The sequence below is a fragment of the Pipistrellus hanaki genome (genome assembly GCF_964339955.1).
Source record: "Pipistrellus hanaki genome assembly, chromosome: 21".
Taxonomy (NCBI): domain Eukaryota; kingdom Metazoa; phylum Chordata; class Mammalia; order Chiroptera; family Vespertilionidae; genus Pipistrellus; species Pipistrellus hanaki.
Window position 1 is genome coordinate 1,200,989 of NC_140523.1, and position 19,699 is coordinate 1,220,687.

A 19,699-nucleotide genomic window follows, 5' to 3' on the forward strand; every position below is an offset into this window, starting at 1 on the left:
GATAAGAGTGTGACATGTTCATCCAGAGAGAATGGTCAGCGTGTTCCTATGGTTGACATCCTGAGTCACCCTCACAAGCAGTGTTTGTGAAAGAAATCAGACCCCCACAGAACTCATCATGCCTCTGATCCCACGGATGTGACAGGAGATGGTAGTGATTGCAAAAGGCTACACTACTAATCCAGAATTGCTCCCTGCCGGGAACTAGACATTCTATCGTGCATTGTAAGACAGGACACATGCAAATCAGAGGCCCCGGATCTGATGTTTGTTGCCATCTGTTGAGATGTGACTAAATGTCATTTGTACTTACTATTGAACAACATTTGCTGCAAAGTTCAAGTTAAATGCCTGCCTTCCTCTACCCAGAATCCCGCACCACCTCCTGGAGTGCTTTCCAGACTCGCAGTGCCGGATCTCGCCAGCAGGTGGCGGGCCTTGCACGCGTCTGTCCTGAATGCCTAACAAATGTGTCCCCTTTCTCAGCTGTCCTCCAGTTACCTTGCATTTCGGGGAGTTGTTTTAAACTTCGCTACTTCTGTTTCCATCCCCGAGTCTTCGCCTTGACCCAGTTACTGGAACTCGCATGTTTCAACTGAAGGTTTCCATGCAGTCCCTCTCGGCTTTGTTTCCTGGCTGACGTGAGAATGTTCTGCCCAATCTGATCTGCTCTAGAAAGCAACGAGGCTTTGCCCTGGCCGGCCGGTGTGGCTCAGTGGTTAGAGCGTTGGCCCGTGCACCGAAGGGTCATGGGTTCCATTCCCATCGAGGGCACGTACCTCGACGGCTGCAGGTTTGATCCCCGTGCGGGAGGCAGCCAGCCAATCGATGTGTATCTCTCACATCGGTGTTTCTGTGTCTCTGTGTTCTTCCCTCCCTCTGGTCCTCCACTTTCTATAAAAATCAACAGAAAAAATATCCCCGGGTGCAGATAAAACAAACAAAAAAGAAAGCAGATAAAACAAACAAAAAAAGAAGGCTTTGGTTTTGTGCATGTCTGTAGTCACAGTCACAGCCCCCAAGGCCAGGCCGTGGAGGCGGAAGGCCGGGGTAATCCCTCGGGCAGCTCTCATGGGATTTGTGTTTCTCTTAAAAGGGTATCTCTTAGGTGCATCCACCTCCTCCATCTGCCTCGCCTTTTATGGTGCCCATCGGGCCAGGCCAGCTCTCGCTTCCTCGGGCAGGCAGATGCTGGCTGCAGGGTGACTCATGCTCCCAGCCTCCCCTCCCTCCCTGGGGCCCTCAGCACCCGTCCCTCGTACCTGTCCGCCTCCGTCCCAGCACCGTTCCATCCAGTCATGCTTACTCACTTGGGAAGGGAGGGGGAGAGACAAAATGGATTTAATGGTCCCTTCTCCTTCTCACCACCACGAGAGTAAAACTTGTAAGTCACCCCCAAACTTTGCCTCTTGGGAACCCCGTTCCCCTGACCCCTCTGCTGCGAGTCTCTTTGGGCACACACACACAACGTTATCTCTGAGGTGTGTGCCCAGAGTGGGACTGAGGTACGAGAGCCCGGCCAGCGTGGTTCTGTGGTTTGAGTGTCAACCTAGGAACCAGGAGGTCACGGTTCGATTCCCAGTCGGGGCTCCATCCCCAGTGCGGGGCATGCAGAAGGCAGCCGATCCATGATTCTCTGTCATCATTGATTCTCTCTCCCTCTCCTTTCCTCTCTGAAATCAATTAAAAATAAATAAGTAAATAAGCAAAACCAAGATACAATATGAGAGATGTTTTCTGAGCAGAGGGATTCCCAGTTCTGGGGAAGCACAGTCAGTGTTCACAAAGGCACCCCGCTCAGTCTGGGCGGCCAGAGCAGAGCCAGGACCGCGCTGAGCAAGCCCGGGGCCCAGGACACGCACACCATTTAAGGAGCCTTGGAAGCCAGAGGCCGATCCTCGCCTCCCTCGCCACATGCTTCATCCTTTATGAGCGTGCGAGGGAGAAGGTGATCTTTTTTTTTCTCTTCCTTCACTCAAATATCTGTGGTATTGTCCGGGTTCCCGAGGCTCCATCCGGTGGAAAGAATCTGCAGTCATTATGAAACTATGCGACTTGCTCTAGATTCTGGCCCCGAAGCTGGCACACTGTGTCTGTCAAGTGGGGGGGTGGGGACTTTTTTTTTTCTGCCATGGGCCATTTGGATAGTTAAAGCCGTATAAAAAGGATCAGCTTAAAAATTAGCCTGCTCTGTTTGGCCAAGCATTTAATTAGCTCACCCCTAATGCCATGGCAGGGCCAGACCCAATGATTTCAGGGGCCTTATATGGGCCGTTCCCCACCCCTGCTGTAAAGGCCCAGGCAGTTAAGTATTTTATGCAAAAGCAGCCCTGGACAGTATGTAAACAAGCGGGCGTGGCTGTGTGCCAATAAAACTTTATGTGTAAAAACAGTGCATTGGACCCAAGGGCCATCGTTTGCTGACTGCTGTGTTCCGTTATGTAACCTTTATGTAACCTTATTCCTCGGCAGAGTGATAGGTTAACAGCCCTGTGTTTCAAAGCCGGTCTTCTCTTCAGAAATCAAATGCACTGCTTTCAAAGTCCAGTTATTATATTCTAAGCTGCTTTAAAAAGAAATATATTTTGATTGATTTCAGAGAAGCAGGAAGAAGGGGAGAGAGAAAGAAACATCAGCAATGAGCGAGAATCATGGATCGGCTGCCTCCTGCACGCCCTCTTCCACCCCTACCCCCCACCCCCTTCCCCCTTACTGGTGATCCAGCCCACAATCTGGGTATGTGCCCCGACCGGGAATTCAAATGGCAGCACCCAACCCACTGAGCCACACCCGCCAGGGCTAAGTGTCTCTTTATGCGCTTGTGTGCATATAGATTAGACACAAAGCTTTCGTAGAGCACGCAAAGTTATTTTTATAATTGGCTTTTTCGCTTAGAATGTGTAGTGGCTGTGCTTCTTCCATAGGAGTCAATATGGATCGACACTACCTCTAATGGCTAAGTGGATGTGCTTACGGTAACCTGCTTGGACAACTGCCTGTCGGTGCAATTTAAGCGCTTTCTCTGTTCTTTTCCGCTGTCACAGAGAATGCTTAGGGAAGCATTCTGACCTGGAGATCTTCTTGTCTTGCCAGAGTACCTCTTCCAGATAAATTACTATTTTGGGCCCTCCCCAGGCCAACGTGGCTCCGTGGTTGAGCGTCAGCCTAGGAACCAGGAGGTCGAGGTCCGATTCCCAGTCAAGCCATATGCGTGGGTTGAGGGCTCGGTCCCCAGCGGGGGGCGTGCAGGAGGTAGCCGATCCATGATTCTCATCATTGATGTTTCTCTCTCTCTCTCTCTCTCCCTCTCTCTTCCTCTCTGAAGCCCATTAAAAAAAGATTTTGTTTTTTTGGCCAAAACTGGTGTGGCTCAGTGGATAGAGCCTGCAGACTGAAAGGTCCCAGGTTCGATTCCGGTCAAGGGGCATGTACCTTGGTTGCGGGCACATCTCCAGTTAGGGGGTGTGCAAGAGGCAGCTGATGGATGATTCTCTCTCATCGATGTTTCTAATTCTCTATCCCTCTCTCTTCCTCTCTGTGAAAAAAAATCAATAAAATATATTTAATTTAAAAAAAAATTTTTTTTGTTTGTTTGTTTTTTTTAAGTCCTAGATGGCTAGGGAAACGAACCTGGATAACAGGGGTCTGAGAGCCAAACCCTCAGCCCCCCCCAGACCGCCTGTGTGGTCCCAGCATTTCCCATGGTGATCATCCTAAAAGCCGTGCCTCTGGCCTTGCAGGATGTACCAGGGCCAGAGGAAATGGGAGGCGGCCCTGCCCCACTACCAAGAGGCTCTGGAGCACACGGAGAGCAGCCGCGGGGAGCGGAGCCTGGAGTGCGTGCCCGTGCTGCGGGAGCTGGCCGGCGCCGAGCGGGCCCTGCGGCTGCACGGTGCGTCCCTCAACCACCTCCTGCAGGTGAGCTGCGCGCGCGCTGGCTGCCGGGCCGCCCCAGGACCAGCGCCTTTTCCTCTTCGATACGTTTCTATTCATCTCGTATTTTCTCTTTAGTATGTTGGGTGTTTTATTTTTTTAATATATTTTATTGATTTTACACAGACAAGAATTGAGAGGGACAGAGTTAGAAACGTCGATGAGAGAGAATCATCCATCAGCTGCCTCTTGCACGCCCCCTACTGGGGACATGCCCGCAACCAAGGCACATGCCCTTGACCGGAATCGAACCCTTCGGGACCCCCTTCAGTCCGCAGGCCGACGCTCTATCCGCTGAGCCAAACCGGTCCTGGCTTTAGTATGTTTTTATTTTTTTTTATTCTTTATTTTTTTTAAAATATATTTTATTGATTTTTCACAGAGAGGAAGAGAGAGGGATAGAGAGTTAGAAACATCGATGAGAGAGAATCATCGATCAGCTGCCTCTTGCACACCCCCCGCTGGAGATGTGCCTGCAACCAAGGTACATGCCCTTGCCCGGAATCGAACCCGGGACCTTTCAGTCCGCAGGCCGACGCTCTATCCACTGAGCCAAACCGGTCCCGGCTTTAGTATGTTTTTATTGATTTCATACCAGGGGGTGGGGGAGAGGGAGGGAGAGAGAAACATCGATGGTGAGAGCGAATCATGGGGACGTCCCCCGGGACGGAAAGGCCCAGTGTGGCCACAGCTCTGGGCGGGAGCTCGCGCCTCCGAGCCACGTGTCAGCCGCCGCACACAGAGAAAAGGGGGTTTATGGCCTCCCGTCCCGTCTCTCCCTCCGCATTCCTTCGCGGTGACCAGCGCCCAGAGAGAAGAGAAAAGGCCTTTCGTTTTCTGAAAGGAACATGGAACATTCAGGAGACGCCTTTCATGCAAGTGGAGATAAATAGAGCCAGCCCCGCCCAGCCACCGCGGGTGGAATCGAACCCTGACCTCCCGGTTCATAGGTCGGCGCTCAGCCACTGAGCCACGCGGGTGGGCGCCTGTCAGAGACAGGGCAGCAGGGGGCTGTCCGGAGTCAGAAGAGAGAGTGTGGCTTACGGACGGCAGGGACGGGCATTAACGTTGTTTATTCCTTCCTACCACTTAGGGGTTTTTTGTGTGTGTGTTTTTGTTTTAATGTATTTTATTGATTTTTTTTTACAGAGAGGAAGGGAGAGGGATGGAGAGTTAGAAACATGGACGAGAGAGAAACATCCATCAGCTGCCTCCTGCACACCCCCTACTGAGGATGTGCCCTTAACCGGAATCGAACCCGGGACCCTTCAGTCTGCAGGCCGGACGCTCCATCCATCCACTGAGCCTGTTAGGGCACCACTTCGGGTTTTGAAAGTGACAGGCAGGAATTAGCGTTCCTATCTAAAAGCCTAGTGAGGTGTTAAGAGAACGGTTGCCTGCTCGCAACCAAACCTGGACAGAAAACGCAGGCCCCCGCCGCGTCTATTTTGGGGCTGTCCCTCAGCGGGGTGGGGGAGGGCCTCTCTCGCCAGCCAGCCCTCTGGAGGAGCTAAAATTGACCCGTGGAGAGCTGCCACAGAGGACTCTCTCCGACTATTAAAAGCAGCCGGCTCAGGCCGGGGCCCCGAGAGCCCGGTGTGCCACGGCCATGGGCACCCGGGGACTTCCCTCCCAGCCACTGCTCCGGGGATTCCCAGCTCCCTCTTGCTCTTAGCCGAGATCCCCCTCTCCCCCATCCCTCCACTTCCTGCTGCCCACTGTGGTGTGCGCGGCCCTGAAAAGCTTCCTACAGGGAACCCGGGGCAGGATCATAAACGTGAGTCCGTCGCCATGGGGAGCAGGGCAGACTCGCCTCTCGCTCTCTTCCTCTCCCGGACACTGACCACGAGACCCCTCGCTCCATCCCTGCGGCTCCTGCTGTTCTTCACCGACAGGGCGCTGCCTTCCGGGCTGCCTGCTGTTTGAAAAGCATCTCTCCAGTGGGCCCTTCAGGCCCGATTGGGGGGCGGAGAGAAAGGGGGATGACTAATGGGGCGTTGCCAAGACCCCTTTCTTCTATTTGTCTCTGTCCTTGAACAACAAAAGGAGTTCCAAAGCAAGGGATGTCGGTAGCATTTGAGGATATGACATCCCGAGGGTTCTAACACAGCAAGGAGAGTCAAGACCAGCCACCTTGACGTGCAGTAGCCCCCGTCATAAAACGTCTAGAGCTACTGCCCACCCACTGCCCAGCCGCTGTGGCTCAGTGGTTGAGTATTGGCCCGTGAGCCAGAGCCAGGAGGTCACGGTTCGATTCCCGGTCAGGGCGCATGCCCGGGTGGTGGGCTCTGTCCCCAGTGTGGGGTGTGCAGGAAGCAGCGGATCTATGGTTCTCTCATCGTTGATGTCTCTCTCTCTCTCTCTCTCTCTCTCTCTCTCTCCCCCCCCCTTCTCTCTTCTTCTCTGAAATCAATAAAAACATGTTTTGTTTTGTTTTTAAAGTGTATATATATATATCTATAAAGTGTGCAGCTCAAATATCAGTGGTTCACCTGTGCGGCCCAGTGTTTCTCTCCTTGAAACGCGCGGGGTCTGGGTCTCTGTGTTCTGGCGACCTGCCCCCTCCCGGCAGCGCCCTGTGTGACTGGGCGTTTCCTGTCTGTTTCCTCCCGCACCGCCCCGCGCTCTGGCCCACGCGTGTCCGGTAGCAGGCCACCTGTAAGTACCTGTGTATCGGATGAATGCACACGTGTTACTCACAGGCGTTTGTAACCCTCCCCGCACCCCTGCTGATAGGCGAGAAGTGACTTGACTGTTTGGTCAACCACTGAGCAACACCCTCCAGGGCAGCACTGACCCTTTTATTAATTAATTAATTAATTTTAAATATATTTTATTGATTTTTAACAGAGAGAAAGGGAGAGCGATAGAGAGTTAGAAACATCGATAAGAGAGAAACATCCATCAGCTGCCTCCTGCACACCCTCCACTGGGGATGTGCCCGCAACCAAGATACATGCCCTTGACCGGAATCGGTCCGCAGGCCGACGCTCTATCCACTGAGCCACACCGGTCAGGGCTGCGCTTGACCCTTTTAAATCCATCCCCTTCCTCCTGGAGACCCTCCCCTCTCCTCGGAGCAGAGCCTTTGAAATGACTTGCTTACTGATCGATTGATGGGCCCTGGCCTCTGGCCGCAGCCGCGAGCCCTGGGGACTCCGTGGCCGGTGCTTCCCCTCTCCCCCTCCAACTTCCCCCTCCGTCCCTCTGTCCCGCCTGCTTATCGCCACAGGCACGGCGAGTTCCCTGTGGCCGCTGCCAGGCGTGGCCACCAGCCCGTTTCTTCTTCTCCCCCCGCCACAGGCGCATCTCATCGTCCTGGGCGCAGAGCCGTCCGGAGAGGAGGCCGGGGAGTCCGCCCACTGCGTGGCCCGCGCCGCCGCGGCCTCCGGGCGGCCCGAGCACCACGGTGAGAGCCAGGCTCCCGTGGGGGGCGGGGGGGGGGGGGGATGAGTGGGAGGGTGGACGGCGGGTGCTGCCTGCCGCCTGCTGCCCGCCTGGCCTGCACAGGTCCGGGCCTTGGGGATGGGCAGGGGGACGGAGCTGAGACGCAGGCCCTGCGGGGTGCGGCCGAGTCGCCACCCAGGCATCTGAGCACCCCCGGGTCCTTGGATGCCTCCCTGTGCGCCTTCGTCCAGTCTTTGGTTTTCAAACCCAGCCAATCGGAACCCAAGGGAACCCAGGCTGGGCACCCAGGGAAGCCTGCTCTGCTTTTCAGAGGTGATTTATTTTTATTTTTATTTTTAAAATTTTTAAATATATTTATATTGACTTCAGAGAGGAAGAGGGAGAGAGAGAGATTGTAACATCCATGATGAGACAAGAGAGAGATTGTAACATCCATGATGGGACAGTGATGGTCACATCATTGTCTCTCTCACATCGGTGTTTCGCTCTCCCTCCCTCTCTTCTTCCCTCCCTGTAAAATTCAGTGGGAAAAAAATATCCTCGGGCAAGTCTTAACAGCAAGGAAGTTAAGGCCAATAAATAGAAGGCAAAGATAAGATAAAGGAGAGTAAATTAATGAGGGAAAAATCTCCTCTGGGGAATCTTTCCCAGCCCAGCTGCTGATTGCCCATGCAAGGCCTGGCCCTCCAATGAAAAAATGTCGCGGGCCCAGCAGCCGGCCCCGCATCCCGCTAATCCCTCTGCCCCCAGCTTCCGGCATTCCTGACGCGGACAAGGGGACCTGATTGCCTGAGGCCGCCCACGGCAGGCCCCTCCGGAACGCCACCAACCGGAGCCAGGCTGGCTTCCCGGGGCCCGCGGTGGACAAACTTGGTCTCAAAAGCTCTCCCAGCCCCGCCTGCCAGGGGTCAGGGCTCTTAACTCTCCCCGCGAAGGATGTGAGGAGGGAGTGGATGGGAGCCAAGTCCGTGTCAGCGTAAGCCTCCTGGAGGCCCAGCCTGGGCGGCCTTGTTTGGAAATGGCCCATCTGCCGCCGGGCGCCAGGGGGCTGGGCAGCGCCGGGCACATCCAGGCGGACCTGGCGCTGTCCCCTCCCAGCCTCAGGGATGACGGGGTGAGTCCCTGGCTCAGAGGACCAGACTCGTGAGCGTGGGGTGCATTCTTTTTTTTTAAACCCTTCACCCGAGGATATTTTTCCATTGATCTTTAGAGAGAGCGAAAGACTGAAACGTCCATGCAAGAGAAACACATCGATTGGTTGCCTTCTGCACGTGCCCCTGGTGACGGAGCGGCAGGGAGGGGCCTGCCACCGAGGTACATGCCTTTGACCGGAATCGAACCCGGGACCCTTGGGTCCACAGGGCCGACGCTCTGTCCACTGAGCCACACCGGCCAGGGCTGGGGTGCATTCTTGAGGGACAGCTCCCTGTGCACCAGTGTGTTCCCTGCCGCCCCCATGGCCTAGCCTTCCTCAGCCCCTCCTCAGGGCCCATCTCTCATTACAGAATGCCCAGCCAGCCCAAGTCGGTCCTGCCCCTGAGCTCCTCAAGCAGATGTCAGCATCCGTACAGATTTTTAAAAATATATTTTTATGGATTTCAGAGAGGAAGGGAGAGAGAGAGAAAGAGAGAATCCTGGATCAGCTGCCTCCTGCACGCCCTGCCCCAGCCCTGCAATGCCCTCTTGGCCTGCCCCGCAGGATCTTAGTGGGTCCTCGGGGTTCATGCCAAGCTGGGCCCTAAGACTTTCCATCTTCCAATCCCCCGGGGGTCCTTATGCTTCCGCACAGAGCGCAGTCTTTCCCAAGACCATCACAAAGGATCATTGTTGTCGGCAACACACAGCTCCCTTTAAGTGCACGCTGCCCGGGGAGTTACAGGAATTGCTTTTTTCATCTATTTTTAAAATATATTTTATTGATTTCAGACAGGAAGGGAGAGGGCGAGAGAGAGAGAGAGAGAGAGAGAGAGAGAGAGAGAGAGAGAGAGAGAGAGAGAGAGAGAGAGAGAGAGAGAGAGAGAGAGATAGGAACATCCAGGATGAGAGAGAATCATGGATCGGCTGCCTCCTGCCCGCCCCCTACATGGGGATCGAGCCCACGATCCAGGCCTGTGCCCTGACTGGGAATCGAACCCTGACCTCCCGGTTCCCAGGTTGATGCTCATCCACGGAACCACGCCTCAGGCCGGGCTACAGGGATTGGTTTTCATGAAAGCCTCCTGCCCTGCCGGGTGCCCAGTTGTGACCCCGTATTCCTCATGCTCTCTGAGTGAAGTCACACAGACGGAACAGGGCCTGACAGGGCCGCGAGGGGACCTTACACCGCCCTGCCCTGCCCAGAGAGCCGAGCTTCCTCCCTCGCCCTGACCCGCAGGCAATCCTACGGTTTCTCGGGAGTGGACACGGGAGGAGATTGATGGCCTTGACCTGTGCCCCGAGGGCTCAGGTTTACAGCTAAGCCGTGCTCCTCTGCTTTAGAAAGTGACTCATCCGCTGCCCAGGCCAGCGCCTCGGGTTGCTGAGGATTCTAGAAGAGGTGTTCTCTTGGTGAGAGTTGTGTTTGTTTAAAACATTTTTAAAACACGCCTTTATTTATTTCAGAGAGGAAGGGGGATGGGGAGAGAGATAGAAACATCCATGATAAGAGAGAATCGTCCATCAACTGCCTCCTGCACGCCCCCTACTGGGCATTGAGCCCGCAACCGGGCATCGAACCGGCGACCTCTCGGTTCCTGGGTCGACGCTCAACCGCTGAGCCACACCAGCCGGGAAAGATCCTCACTCTTCAAGAAGGGCTTCATTTCCAACTAGAAAACAGAACTCTCCAGCACACTCCCCTCGTTGGTTTTGAGACGTGGACTGCTGGTGTGGGCAATGCCTTCAGAGCCAGCAGAAAAAATGCCGCAACACGCCCCGTTCGCTGTCATCCGATCAGCAGCACAGGCAAAGTGAATAGAGTTTGAGCATTAAATTGCGATGAGTCAGCTGCCAGTAAAAGGGAAGGAACACTTTCCAGGCAGTAGAATTTTCTCCTACCAAGAGAAAAACAAAGTGGAGTAATACTCTAGAAATGCACAGACACCACCACCACCACCTCCCCACAGTGGCTCAGTGGATAGAGCGTCTGCCCTCCGACTGAAGGGTTCCAGGTTCGATTCCCGGTCCAGTGCCTGGACCTCGGTGGCAGGCTCCATCCCCGGCCTGGGTCAGAGTGCATGCAGAAGGCAGCTAACGGATATTTCTCTGTCTCTGTCTCCTTGCCTTCCACTCTCTAAAATTCAGTGGGAAAATATTCCCTGTCGTCATGATGCTTTTTGCTTCAGATGTGGCCGAGCGGTACTTCCGGGAGAGCCTGGCCCACCTGAGGGACGCGGAAGGGATGGGGAGAGCCAAGTTCCTCTCGGTTCAGGATGAATACTGCCATTTTCTGCAAGGCGCCGGGCAGGAGGAGGTGAGCGAGCGTGGGCCGCAGCCGGCCGGCTGTCTGCATGGGCGGCCCCGTTGGTTACCCAGAGGGCTCTGCAACTCCCTCACTGTGCGAGCATCCAGTAGGCGTCTACTGTGTGCAAGGCATGGATGAGGAAGGCCTTGTGGCTGCTGTCAGGCAGTGAGTTACATCATTTTCTTTCTTTTTTAATATATATTAAATATATATATATATTTAAAAAATAAATATATATTTTAGAAAATATATATTTTTTCTAAAATACATGTATTTTAGAAAAAATTGTCAGTTGTTTTTTTTTAAAAATATATTTCATTGATTTTGTTTTACAGAGAGGAAGAGGGAGGGACAGAGAATTAGAAACATTGATGAGAGAGAATCATCGATCAGCTGCCTCCTGCACACCCCCCGCTGGGGGATGTGCCCGCAACCAAGGTACATGCCCTTGACCGGAATCGAACCTGGGACCTTTCAGTCCGCAGGCCGACGCTCTATCCCCTGAGCCAAACCGGTTTCGGCTATATGTAATTTTTTATTTCAGAGAAGAAGAGGGAGAGAGAGATGGAAACATCCATGATGAGAGAGAATCGTTGATCGGCTGCCTCCCGCACGCCCCCTACTGGGGATCGGGCATGCGCCCTGATTGGCGATCGAACCCTGCCCTCCTGGTTCCCAGTAGGTCCATGCTCGACCAATGAGCCACACTGGCCGGGCTCCCTCGTTTTCCTAATGGGCCCTGATCCCTGGGGGTCAGCTTTTGAACATTTTTAACCAGACCGCTTTGCGTCCCTTTCCCAGAGAGCGACCTCGATCCTGAGGGGGTCCCTGGAGGCCAAAGTGGGGGTGTTTGGCGACCTCAGCCCCGAGGTGGCAGAGACCTACCGGCTTCTGAGTGGCGCCGACCTGGCCCAGGGGAACCACAGCGGGGCCTACAAGAAGCTGAACAAGGTAAGCCTGGAGCCGGCACTGATGCAGAGAGAAGCCCTCCACCCTCTCTTTTTCCCTCCTTCCCTCCTTATGGGCCACCTTCTCTCCCTCCCCATGCTCTCTTTATTTTTATATTTTTAAAAATATACTTTGATTGATTTCTGAGAGGATGGGAGAGGGAGAGAGAGATAGAAACATCCGTGATGAGAGAGAGTCATGGATCGGCTGCCTCCTGCACACACCCCACTGGGGATCGAGCCCACAACCCGGGCATGTGCCCTGACCGGGAATTGAACCATGACCTCCTGGTTCATAGGTCGATGCTCAACCACTGAGCCACACCGGCCAGGCCACTATGCTCTTTTTAAATAGACCTTTCTAAGTGGTTTATTTAGGCAAGGTGACTTGGCTTTCACAGTCGATCTAAACTAACCCTTTTTTCGGTAAAAGCTACAGCAATCCTCTCGTACACATATGTATATATCTTTTTACTGAATTATCCATTATTTTTGCCATGTAAAAACATTTTTTAAATTCCTATGGAGTGCAAATGTATCTTTTATTTTATTGTACTCTCTCTGTGCACACAGTTTATAGAGGAATGTGTTTGTGTTCTTCTAGTACTTTGTATATTTAGTTCTTTTTTTATTTGAATGTACTGGGGTGACATTGGTTAATAAAATGATCTAGGTTTCAGGGGTACAGTTCTGTAACGTATCATCTGGCTGTTGTATTGTGTGGTCACCCCAAGTCAAGGCCCTTTCCATCACCAGTTTCTTCTTGAGTTTGGAGTTCATTTGCTTGGATGGTCTGAGGTACGGGTCTAATGTTATTTATTTATTTGTTTGTTTTCTAAATGGCTAGCCAGTTGTCCAGCACCATTTTGTTAAAGAGCCCAGAGGTCTGAGAACACACCTTCACCAAATATACCACATTTCTACGTGAACTTGTGTCTCTGGATTTTTCTCCCGCTCCACTGACAGCTTTGTTTGCGTGAATGCTGGTTCCTCATTGGTTTTATTTTTTTTTAATTTTTTATCATTATTATTATTATTTTTAATATATTTTATTGATTTTTTTTACAGAGAGGAAGGGAGAGAGATAGAGAGCTAGAAACGTCGATGAGAGAGAAACATCGACCAGCTGCCTCTTGCACACCCCCCACTGGGGATGTGCCTGCAACCCAGGTACATGCCTTTGACCGGAATCGAACCTGGGACCTTTCAGTCCGCAGGTCAACGCTCTATCCACTGAGCCAAACTGGTTTCGGCTCGTTGGTTTTAAATGTAGAGATTTCGTAGCTTATGGTTCCATAGCGGGGAGGACTAGACTCCAGGAGTGGTGTCTCTGACTCTGGAATATCCCGTTTCCCAGGTGTTCTAGCACGTGTTGTTGTTATTTTTGTTGTTTTCTTCCACGTGAATTTTAGTGTTAACAGCCTGTCTCGCTGGATACAAAGCTTGGTGGCATTTTCTGGAGGATCGTGTTGTTTATAAATGATCCTTAAGGAGCACTGACATCTCAATGGTGTGGAGTCCTTTTACTCAGGAGCAGGGATGTCCTTACACTTGTTGACATCCACGTTTGCATCAGGCAGGCCCGTTTTTTAAAGTGTCCCTTCATCCTGGGTGTTGCCCATTTCTGACCACATTGATTTCTAAGCATTTTACCTTCTTTCATACTGTTGTCTGCGGGGTGGTATCCGCTGTTACGTGTATGTGACCGGTCCTTTCTGTGTACGTGAAGGCGGCTGGTCTCCCTGTTAATTTTATGTGCTGGGCCTGCTTGCTCAAGGCTTTTCCTGCCGGAGTTAATTTGAGCCTTCTCTCGGGTTTCCAGGGCAGATCCTGTTACATCATCTGCAAATCCTTTTACTTTCTGGTTTTCAGCTCTGGGGGCGCTGCCTGCTTTCTCTTGTCTGATCGCACCGGTTCCCGCCTCCAGGACAATAATGAGTGGGAGTGGGGGTGGCAGGCGCCCTTGTCTTGTCCTGATCTCAGTGGACATGCCTCTAGTGAGTCTAATTAGAAATAAGTGTTGGATTTTATCAAATTTTTTTTTAGCATCCGTGGACCACTTAACGTGGTGTATTTTATTCTAGTATTCAACCAACTTTGCATTCCTGGAACAAATGTGCATGGTGATATTGAATTATATTCTTAATATGAGCTAGATTCTGCCTGCGAATATTTATTTTATGATCTTTGCACCAGTATTTATAAGTGACATTTAAGTATCAATGCTATTATTTGCTTCATAAAAATAATATGGAAGCTTACCTTTACTTTTTTCTTTTTCTTTTTTTTAACTTTTTTTATGGAATGTATTGGGGTGACGTTGGTTAATAAAGTTACGTAGGCTTCAGGGGCACGGTTCTATAATGCATCATCTGGTGTATTGTGTTGTGTGTTCACCACCCCAAATCAGGTCTGTTGAATAAGTAGTCCTGAAAAAGAGGGTGGCCTGGGGGAGAGCCGCATCCCCAGGTTGGAAATGGGGTGGAAGAGGAGGCGGGCGGGGATGAGGGGCTGGAGAGTACACCCCATTGAAGAAGCAGAGAGTGACTGGGGAGGACTGTCTGTCAGGGGGCGCCCGGAAGCCATGGGCGGGGCTGGGGGGGGGAGTTCCTAGGTGAAGGGGCCCAGACTTGATCCTTCAGGTGACTGTCCCAACGATGGGCTCTGAGGCCGGATCCAGCCCACTCCCGGCTCTCCTATGGCCCACGAGGTTACTCCTTTATTAGTTTCTTTATATATATATATATATATTTTTTTTTTTTTTTTTTTTTTTTTTTTATTGATTTCAGAGAGGAAGAGAGAGAGGGAGAGCGAGAGAGAAACATCAATGATGAGAGAGTCACGGATCGGCTGCCTCCTGCACGTCAGGCCCGCAACCCGGACATGTGCCCTGACTGGGGTGACCTCCTGGATCTTAGGTCAGCGCTCAACCACTGAGCCACCCCGGCTGGCTGTGGAGGGGGCTCCTGCCGTGCCCCCATGATGCATCTGTCCTCCGACCGTTTGTGTTGCAGCTGTGCTGGAGAAGGATGGTGGTGGCCAGGGGCTGGAGCAGAGTCGTGGGGGAGTCGAGGGGTGTCGATAAGGATAGAGAGCTCACGGCACTTGGCAACGCAGAGGTGAGGAGTGAGGGCGGCACCCAGGCTTTCCAGGCCCGGGGAGAGCAGCGGAGTGAGCGGCACTGCCTACCCCGCCCCCCCCCCCCACCACCACCACCTTCTCACTCATCGCCATGCCCCTCCCTGTTCCCGCCTCACCTGTTCCTCTCATGGGACCCTCCCTGCCCTCCTGTGCACAGCTCAGAGTTAGTGCTCCCCCAGGGAAGGGGGCTGCAGGGGTGCGTGTGCGTGTGTGTGTGTGTGTGTGTGTGTGTGTGAGAGAGAGAGAGAGAGAGAGAGAGAGAGAGGGGGAGAGAGAGCGAGAGAGAGAGAGAGAGAGAGAGAGAGGGAGATGCACCTGCCTGAAACCCCACCCCCACCCCCTCCTCCCCACGGTGCCGCTCACCTGGCTGACCCCCACCCCATTTGGGGGTCTGACCCAGGTACCCTCTGCCACCACCGACCTCCCCCTTTCACAGCCCGTATTCCTTTTTTTTTTTTTTTTTAATTAATTTATTTACGATTCCCCTGGATACTCAGGATTTCAGGGCTTTGTCCACTTAAAGAAAAGTGAGAAACCTCCCCCCTCAAGGCTGGCTTCCAACAGGGTTTTCCCCGGAGGAACGGAGAAAGCCCAGAAAACCTTCCCCGCGGCCGGCCGGGGGTGTGCTCCCGCAGGGGCTTGGGGCCTGAGGTCGCTGTTTGATAGAGGACACAAAACGTGACCCTCAGGAAGGAAGTGCCCGTTCCTGCCCCTGCCCGCCCCATACGGGGTGACCGCCACCCTGCGTTTGACATCATTCCCACGCTGTATTTTACTGTGGTTTTCCTCTACGTGTTTTTTTTTTTAAGCTTCCCATAAAATGTGCATATTTTATCTATATAATTTGCATTCATCTGCAATTTGCTCTTTTCTGCCTGTCATCATGAGATTCATCTACATGGACACACACACACACACACACACACACACCAAACATGTATATCACACATATACAATCCATGGGCATGTTACAGGTTACTCATCCACTAGCCCAGTCAGTGGTCAGCAAACCGCGGCTCGTGAGCCACATGCGGCTCTTTGGCCCCTTGTGTGAGGCCCTTCCACAAAATACCACGGCCTGGGCGATCTGTTTTGAAGAAGTGGCGTTAGAAATTTAAGTTTAAAAAACTTGGCTCTCAAATTTCAATCGTACTGTTGATATTTGACTCTGTTGATTCATGAGTTTGCCGACCGCTGCCTTAGCCGAGTTACTGAATGACTCTCTCATTCATTTCTTTGACAGGCCTTGGATTTGGCCATTGTCAAGTGCTTCCTTTTGCAGTCCGACAGGTGAAGGGCGACCTCAGAGAGCATTTAGGTGGTTTCCGGTTGCCTGTGAGATCGGGCATGCTCAGCCACTATTCTGTTTTTCAAGGTCTTTGAATAATCCTTTCCTACCTTGCGATCCCTTTTCCGTGGGGAGGTTGTGTTCGTGTCTCTCGATACCTTGTGCGAGTTCTTGGTCTCTTCTGCCTGCTGATCCTTTCTCTCTGCTTTGTGCAGTGTCTCCTTCCCCCTCTCCCCCATCCAGTCCGTATACTTTGCTTAAGGTGAATTCTGGTGCATACGTGTTTTCAGTTTTGAGTGTTCAATGTAGTTAAATTTTATAAATCAGCCAAAACCGGTTTAGCTCAGTGGATAGAGCCACAGCCTGCAGACTCAAGGGTCCCGGGTTTGATTCCGGTCAAGGGCATGTACCTTGGTTGCGGGCACATCCCCAGTAGGGGGGTGTGCAAGAGGCAGCTGATCGATGTTTCTCCCTCATCAATGTTTCTGACTTTCTATCCCTCTCCCTTCCTCTCTGTAAAAAATCAATAAATTTTTTTTTTTAATTTTTTATAAATCAAATCTTTTGGTTTGTCCAGATCTTATCCAAGAACTACTTCGGATCTTGTCCAGGAACTATTGTACTTCTGCATAAAGGTCATCTCCAATATTTTCCCCTAAAAGTTCCAAGTCTTGCATTTCTTGTTTAGCTCTTCCACCAGCCCGGGATTCCTTGCTGGGCGTGGCAGAGGGCAGGGGTCCGTTTCCTTCCAGTTCCACCCATTGACGAGCTCAGCTCTCCCTCGCCGACCCCTCAAGGTCACTTCTCTCCTGTCATCTGTCATGCTGGACCCTCTGCCATGTCCCGTTGGCCTTCTTGTCTGCTCAGGATGAGAACTTCATTGCTAGAGTTTCATGAAGGTGGTGACGGGAAATCAGTTCCCTCCACCCCATTCCTCTTCAAAATCACTTTGGCCGTTTGGGGGTACAGATTGAATGTTTAGCTTCCCCTTGAGATTGCCCTGGCCAGCTGCAAGCAGGGATAATGGCGGGATAATAAGCAGAATAAAGCTGAATGTTTTAACTCCTCAATAAGTGACTCCCTAGGAGATTGCTGTGTAGTCATGATTACAGAAAGCCCATAGAAAATAGAACAATAGTTTATTGATTTGGGGGGAGAGAGAGGAAGGAAGAAGAGAGAATCACCGCCGTGAGAGAGCGTAACGTGGATCGGCTGCCTTCTGCACGCCCCCCCACTGGGGATCAAGCCCACACCCCGGGCGTGTGCCCTGATCTGGGAATCGAACCGGCGACGCCCAACCAACTGAGCCACGCTGGGCAGGGCACACACTTTATTTATTTATTTTTTTTAACTTGTCTGGGCTGTAGCAAAGGTCATTCCAAAATAGAAACCGGACACCATCCTCTCACGAATGCCTTTATTTGTAAAAATAGATACTTTTGAAACATGTTTTTGCATACAGGTTGTCACAGAGGGTTCTATAGCAGTGCTAGCGCTGTACACTTGTTTCCAGGATCCCTCGGAACATCCAAGTTGAAGGTCAGACGGTCCCTGACATTCACAGTGAAGGTCAGACGGTCCCTGGCATTCATAGTGAAGGTCAGATGGTCCCTGGCATTCACAGTGAAGGTCAGACGGTCCCTGGCATTCGTAGTGAAGGTCAGACGGTCCCTGGCATTCACAGTGAAGGTCAGACGGTCCCTGGCATTCATAGTGAAGGTCAGACAGTCCCTGGCATTCACAGTGAAGGTCAGACGGTCCCTAACATTCACATTGAAGGTCAGATGGTCCCTGGCATTCATAGTGAAGGTCAGACAGTCTCTGGCATTCACAGTGAAGGTCAGATGGTCCCTGGCATTCATAGTGAAGGTCAGACGGTCTCTGGCATTCACAGTGGAAGGTCAGACGATCAGACAGGGGCCTGCGGCTGAAGCAATCTCTCCCGTTCTCGGGAGCCTCGTCCAGCTGCTGCGTGCTCTCCATGACGTTCCCCACCCTCACGGTGACTGCTTGGTGTCCTGCAGTGTCTCCAGATCCAGACCCTCTTGTACGGACCGCAGGACCGGCGGACGCTGGCCACCCAGCAGGCCCTGGACGTGCTGTCCAAGTGAGTCACTGACACTGTTCCCTCGCCGTCCCCTGGGCACCTCGCTCCTCGGTCGTCCGGAACCTCCCCGGAAGCCGGTCTGTGGGCTCCGGGAACTGTCGGTGCGTGTTCCTGTTACTCACACCAGGCGAGACCAGCTCCTCGGCCGTGAAATACCCTCCTTGCCCCAGTCCTGAGGAGGAATTAGCTCTTGAAACAGGAGCTGGGATGCGTCCTCCTGCCGGCCGACCAGCTGCCTGCGGGCCACCTGGTCTTCCCCGGGGATGCTGGCTCCCAGCACTGCCTGGGCCCCCTGGAACCTGCCCGGGGCTCAAGATGGGAGCCCGAGAGCCCTCTGACTTCACCCACGTTTTTCTTTTATTTAAGATTTAAATTCTGATTATATTGTATTTTTTAATTGTTTTTTTTTTTTAAATTGATTTTCAGAGAGGAAGGGAGAGGGAGAGAGAAGCATCAATGATGAGAGAGAATCATTGATCGGCTGTCTCCTCCATGAAATCTAACCGGGAGCTGCCGGGCTGTCCCACAGCAGCCAGGGCGGGGGGACGCGGGGTGGGGGTCCCAGGGGCGCCCCACTCACCGCCCTCCGCTTGCTCGCAGGGCCCCCGAGATGGCCACCGTGAAGCTGAGGTCGGCCTCGAGAGCCAGAGCCCGGCCGGCCTTCTGCACCGGCAAGGCCCCGCACGCAGCGCCCTGGAGGGCCAGGCCCCACGCGGCGGACTGAGACACGCACCGCACCCCGAGGACAGGGGGGCAGGCCCGGGCGCCGGCTGCACGCCTCCCCCCACCACCAGGAGGTGGCGCCAGCGGGCACCGTGCCGGTCCTCAAGGCAGGCCGGGGGGGCCCCACGTCTCTGGGCCTCCAGAAGGTCAAGGCTTCCCACGCGGGAGAGACTCGGCACCTCACTGCGCACAGAGCCCTCAGCCCCGGTCGGGGGGTCCGACTTGGAGTTCAGTTCTGGAAAAATTGGGACTCTCTCACAGGAAGGCGATGGGGATGGAGAATAAAACGCTGGCGGAAGGAGCGTGAAGGTGCCAGAGTCGGTATGTGTGGGCGGAGCTTCCTTTCCCTCCCCCCGCCCGTCCCCCTCCGCTTTTCCTGGGCTGCAGGCTGGCGCCCTCACGCCAACCCACTGGGGTTCCGTCTGTGACAGAGGCCACCTCAAGAATCCACGGGGAGCCGAAACCGGTTTGGCTCAGTGGTAGAGCGTCGGTCTGCGGACTGAAAGGTCCCAGGTTCGATTCCAGTCAGGGGCATGTACGTTGGTTGCAGGCACATCCCCAGTAGGGGGTGTGCAAGAGGCAGCTGGTCGATGTTTCTCTCTCATCGACGTTTCTAGCTCTCTATCCCTCGCCCTTCCTCTCTGTAAAAAAACAATAAAATATATTTAAAAAAAAAAAAAAGAATCCACAGGGAGCAGAAACCGGTTTGG

At 53.0% G+C, this 19,699-nt stretch overlaps 1 protein-coding gene across 5 annotated transcripts in view; it reads left to right on the top strand.

The window, feature by feature from the left end:
- Positions 1-19,699, top strand: part of TTC23 (tetratricopeptide repeat domain 23) — a 995,109-nt gene that overhangs the window by 5,660 nt on the left and 969,750 nt on the right. The window contains exons 6-12 of one of the 5 annotated variants that reach the window (XM_084869193.1): positions 3,741-3,918; positions 7,237-7,342; positions 10,665-10,792; positions 11,585-11,734; positions 14,745-14,849; positions 18,184-18,266; positions 18,867-19,475. In XM_084869193.1, coding sequence (XP_084725319.1) covers positions 3,741-3,918; positions 7,237-7,342; positions 10,665-10,792; positions 11,585-11,734; positions 14,745-14,849; positions 18,184-18,266; positions 18,867-18,990 — 874 coding nt within the window. In that variant the 3' untranslated portion in view covers positions 18,991-19,475. Of the gene's footprint in view, positions 1-3,740; positions 3,919-7,236; positions 7,343-10,664; positions 10,793-11,584; positions 11,735-14,744; positions 14,850-18,183; positions 18,267-18,866; positions 19,476-19,699 lie in introns of those variants that run through there. The other 4 variants (XM_084869195.1, XM_084869194.1, XM_084869196.1 and 1 more) reach the window with 4 other exon arrangements.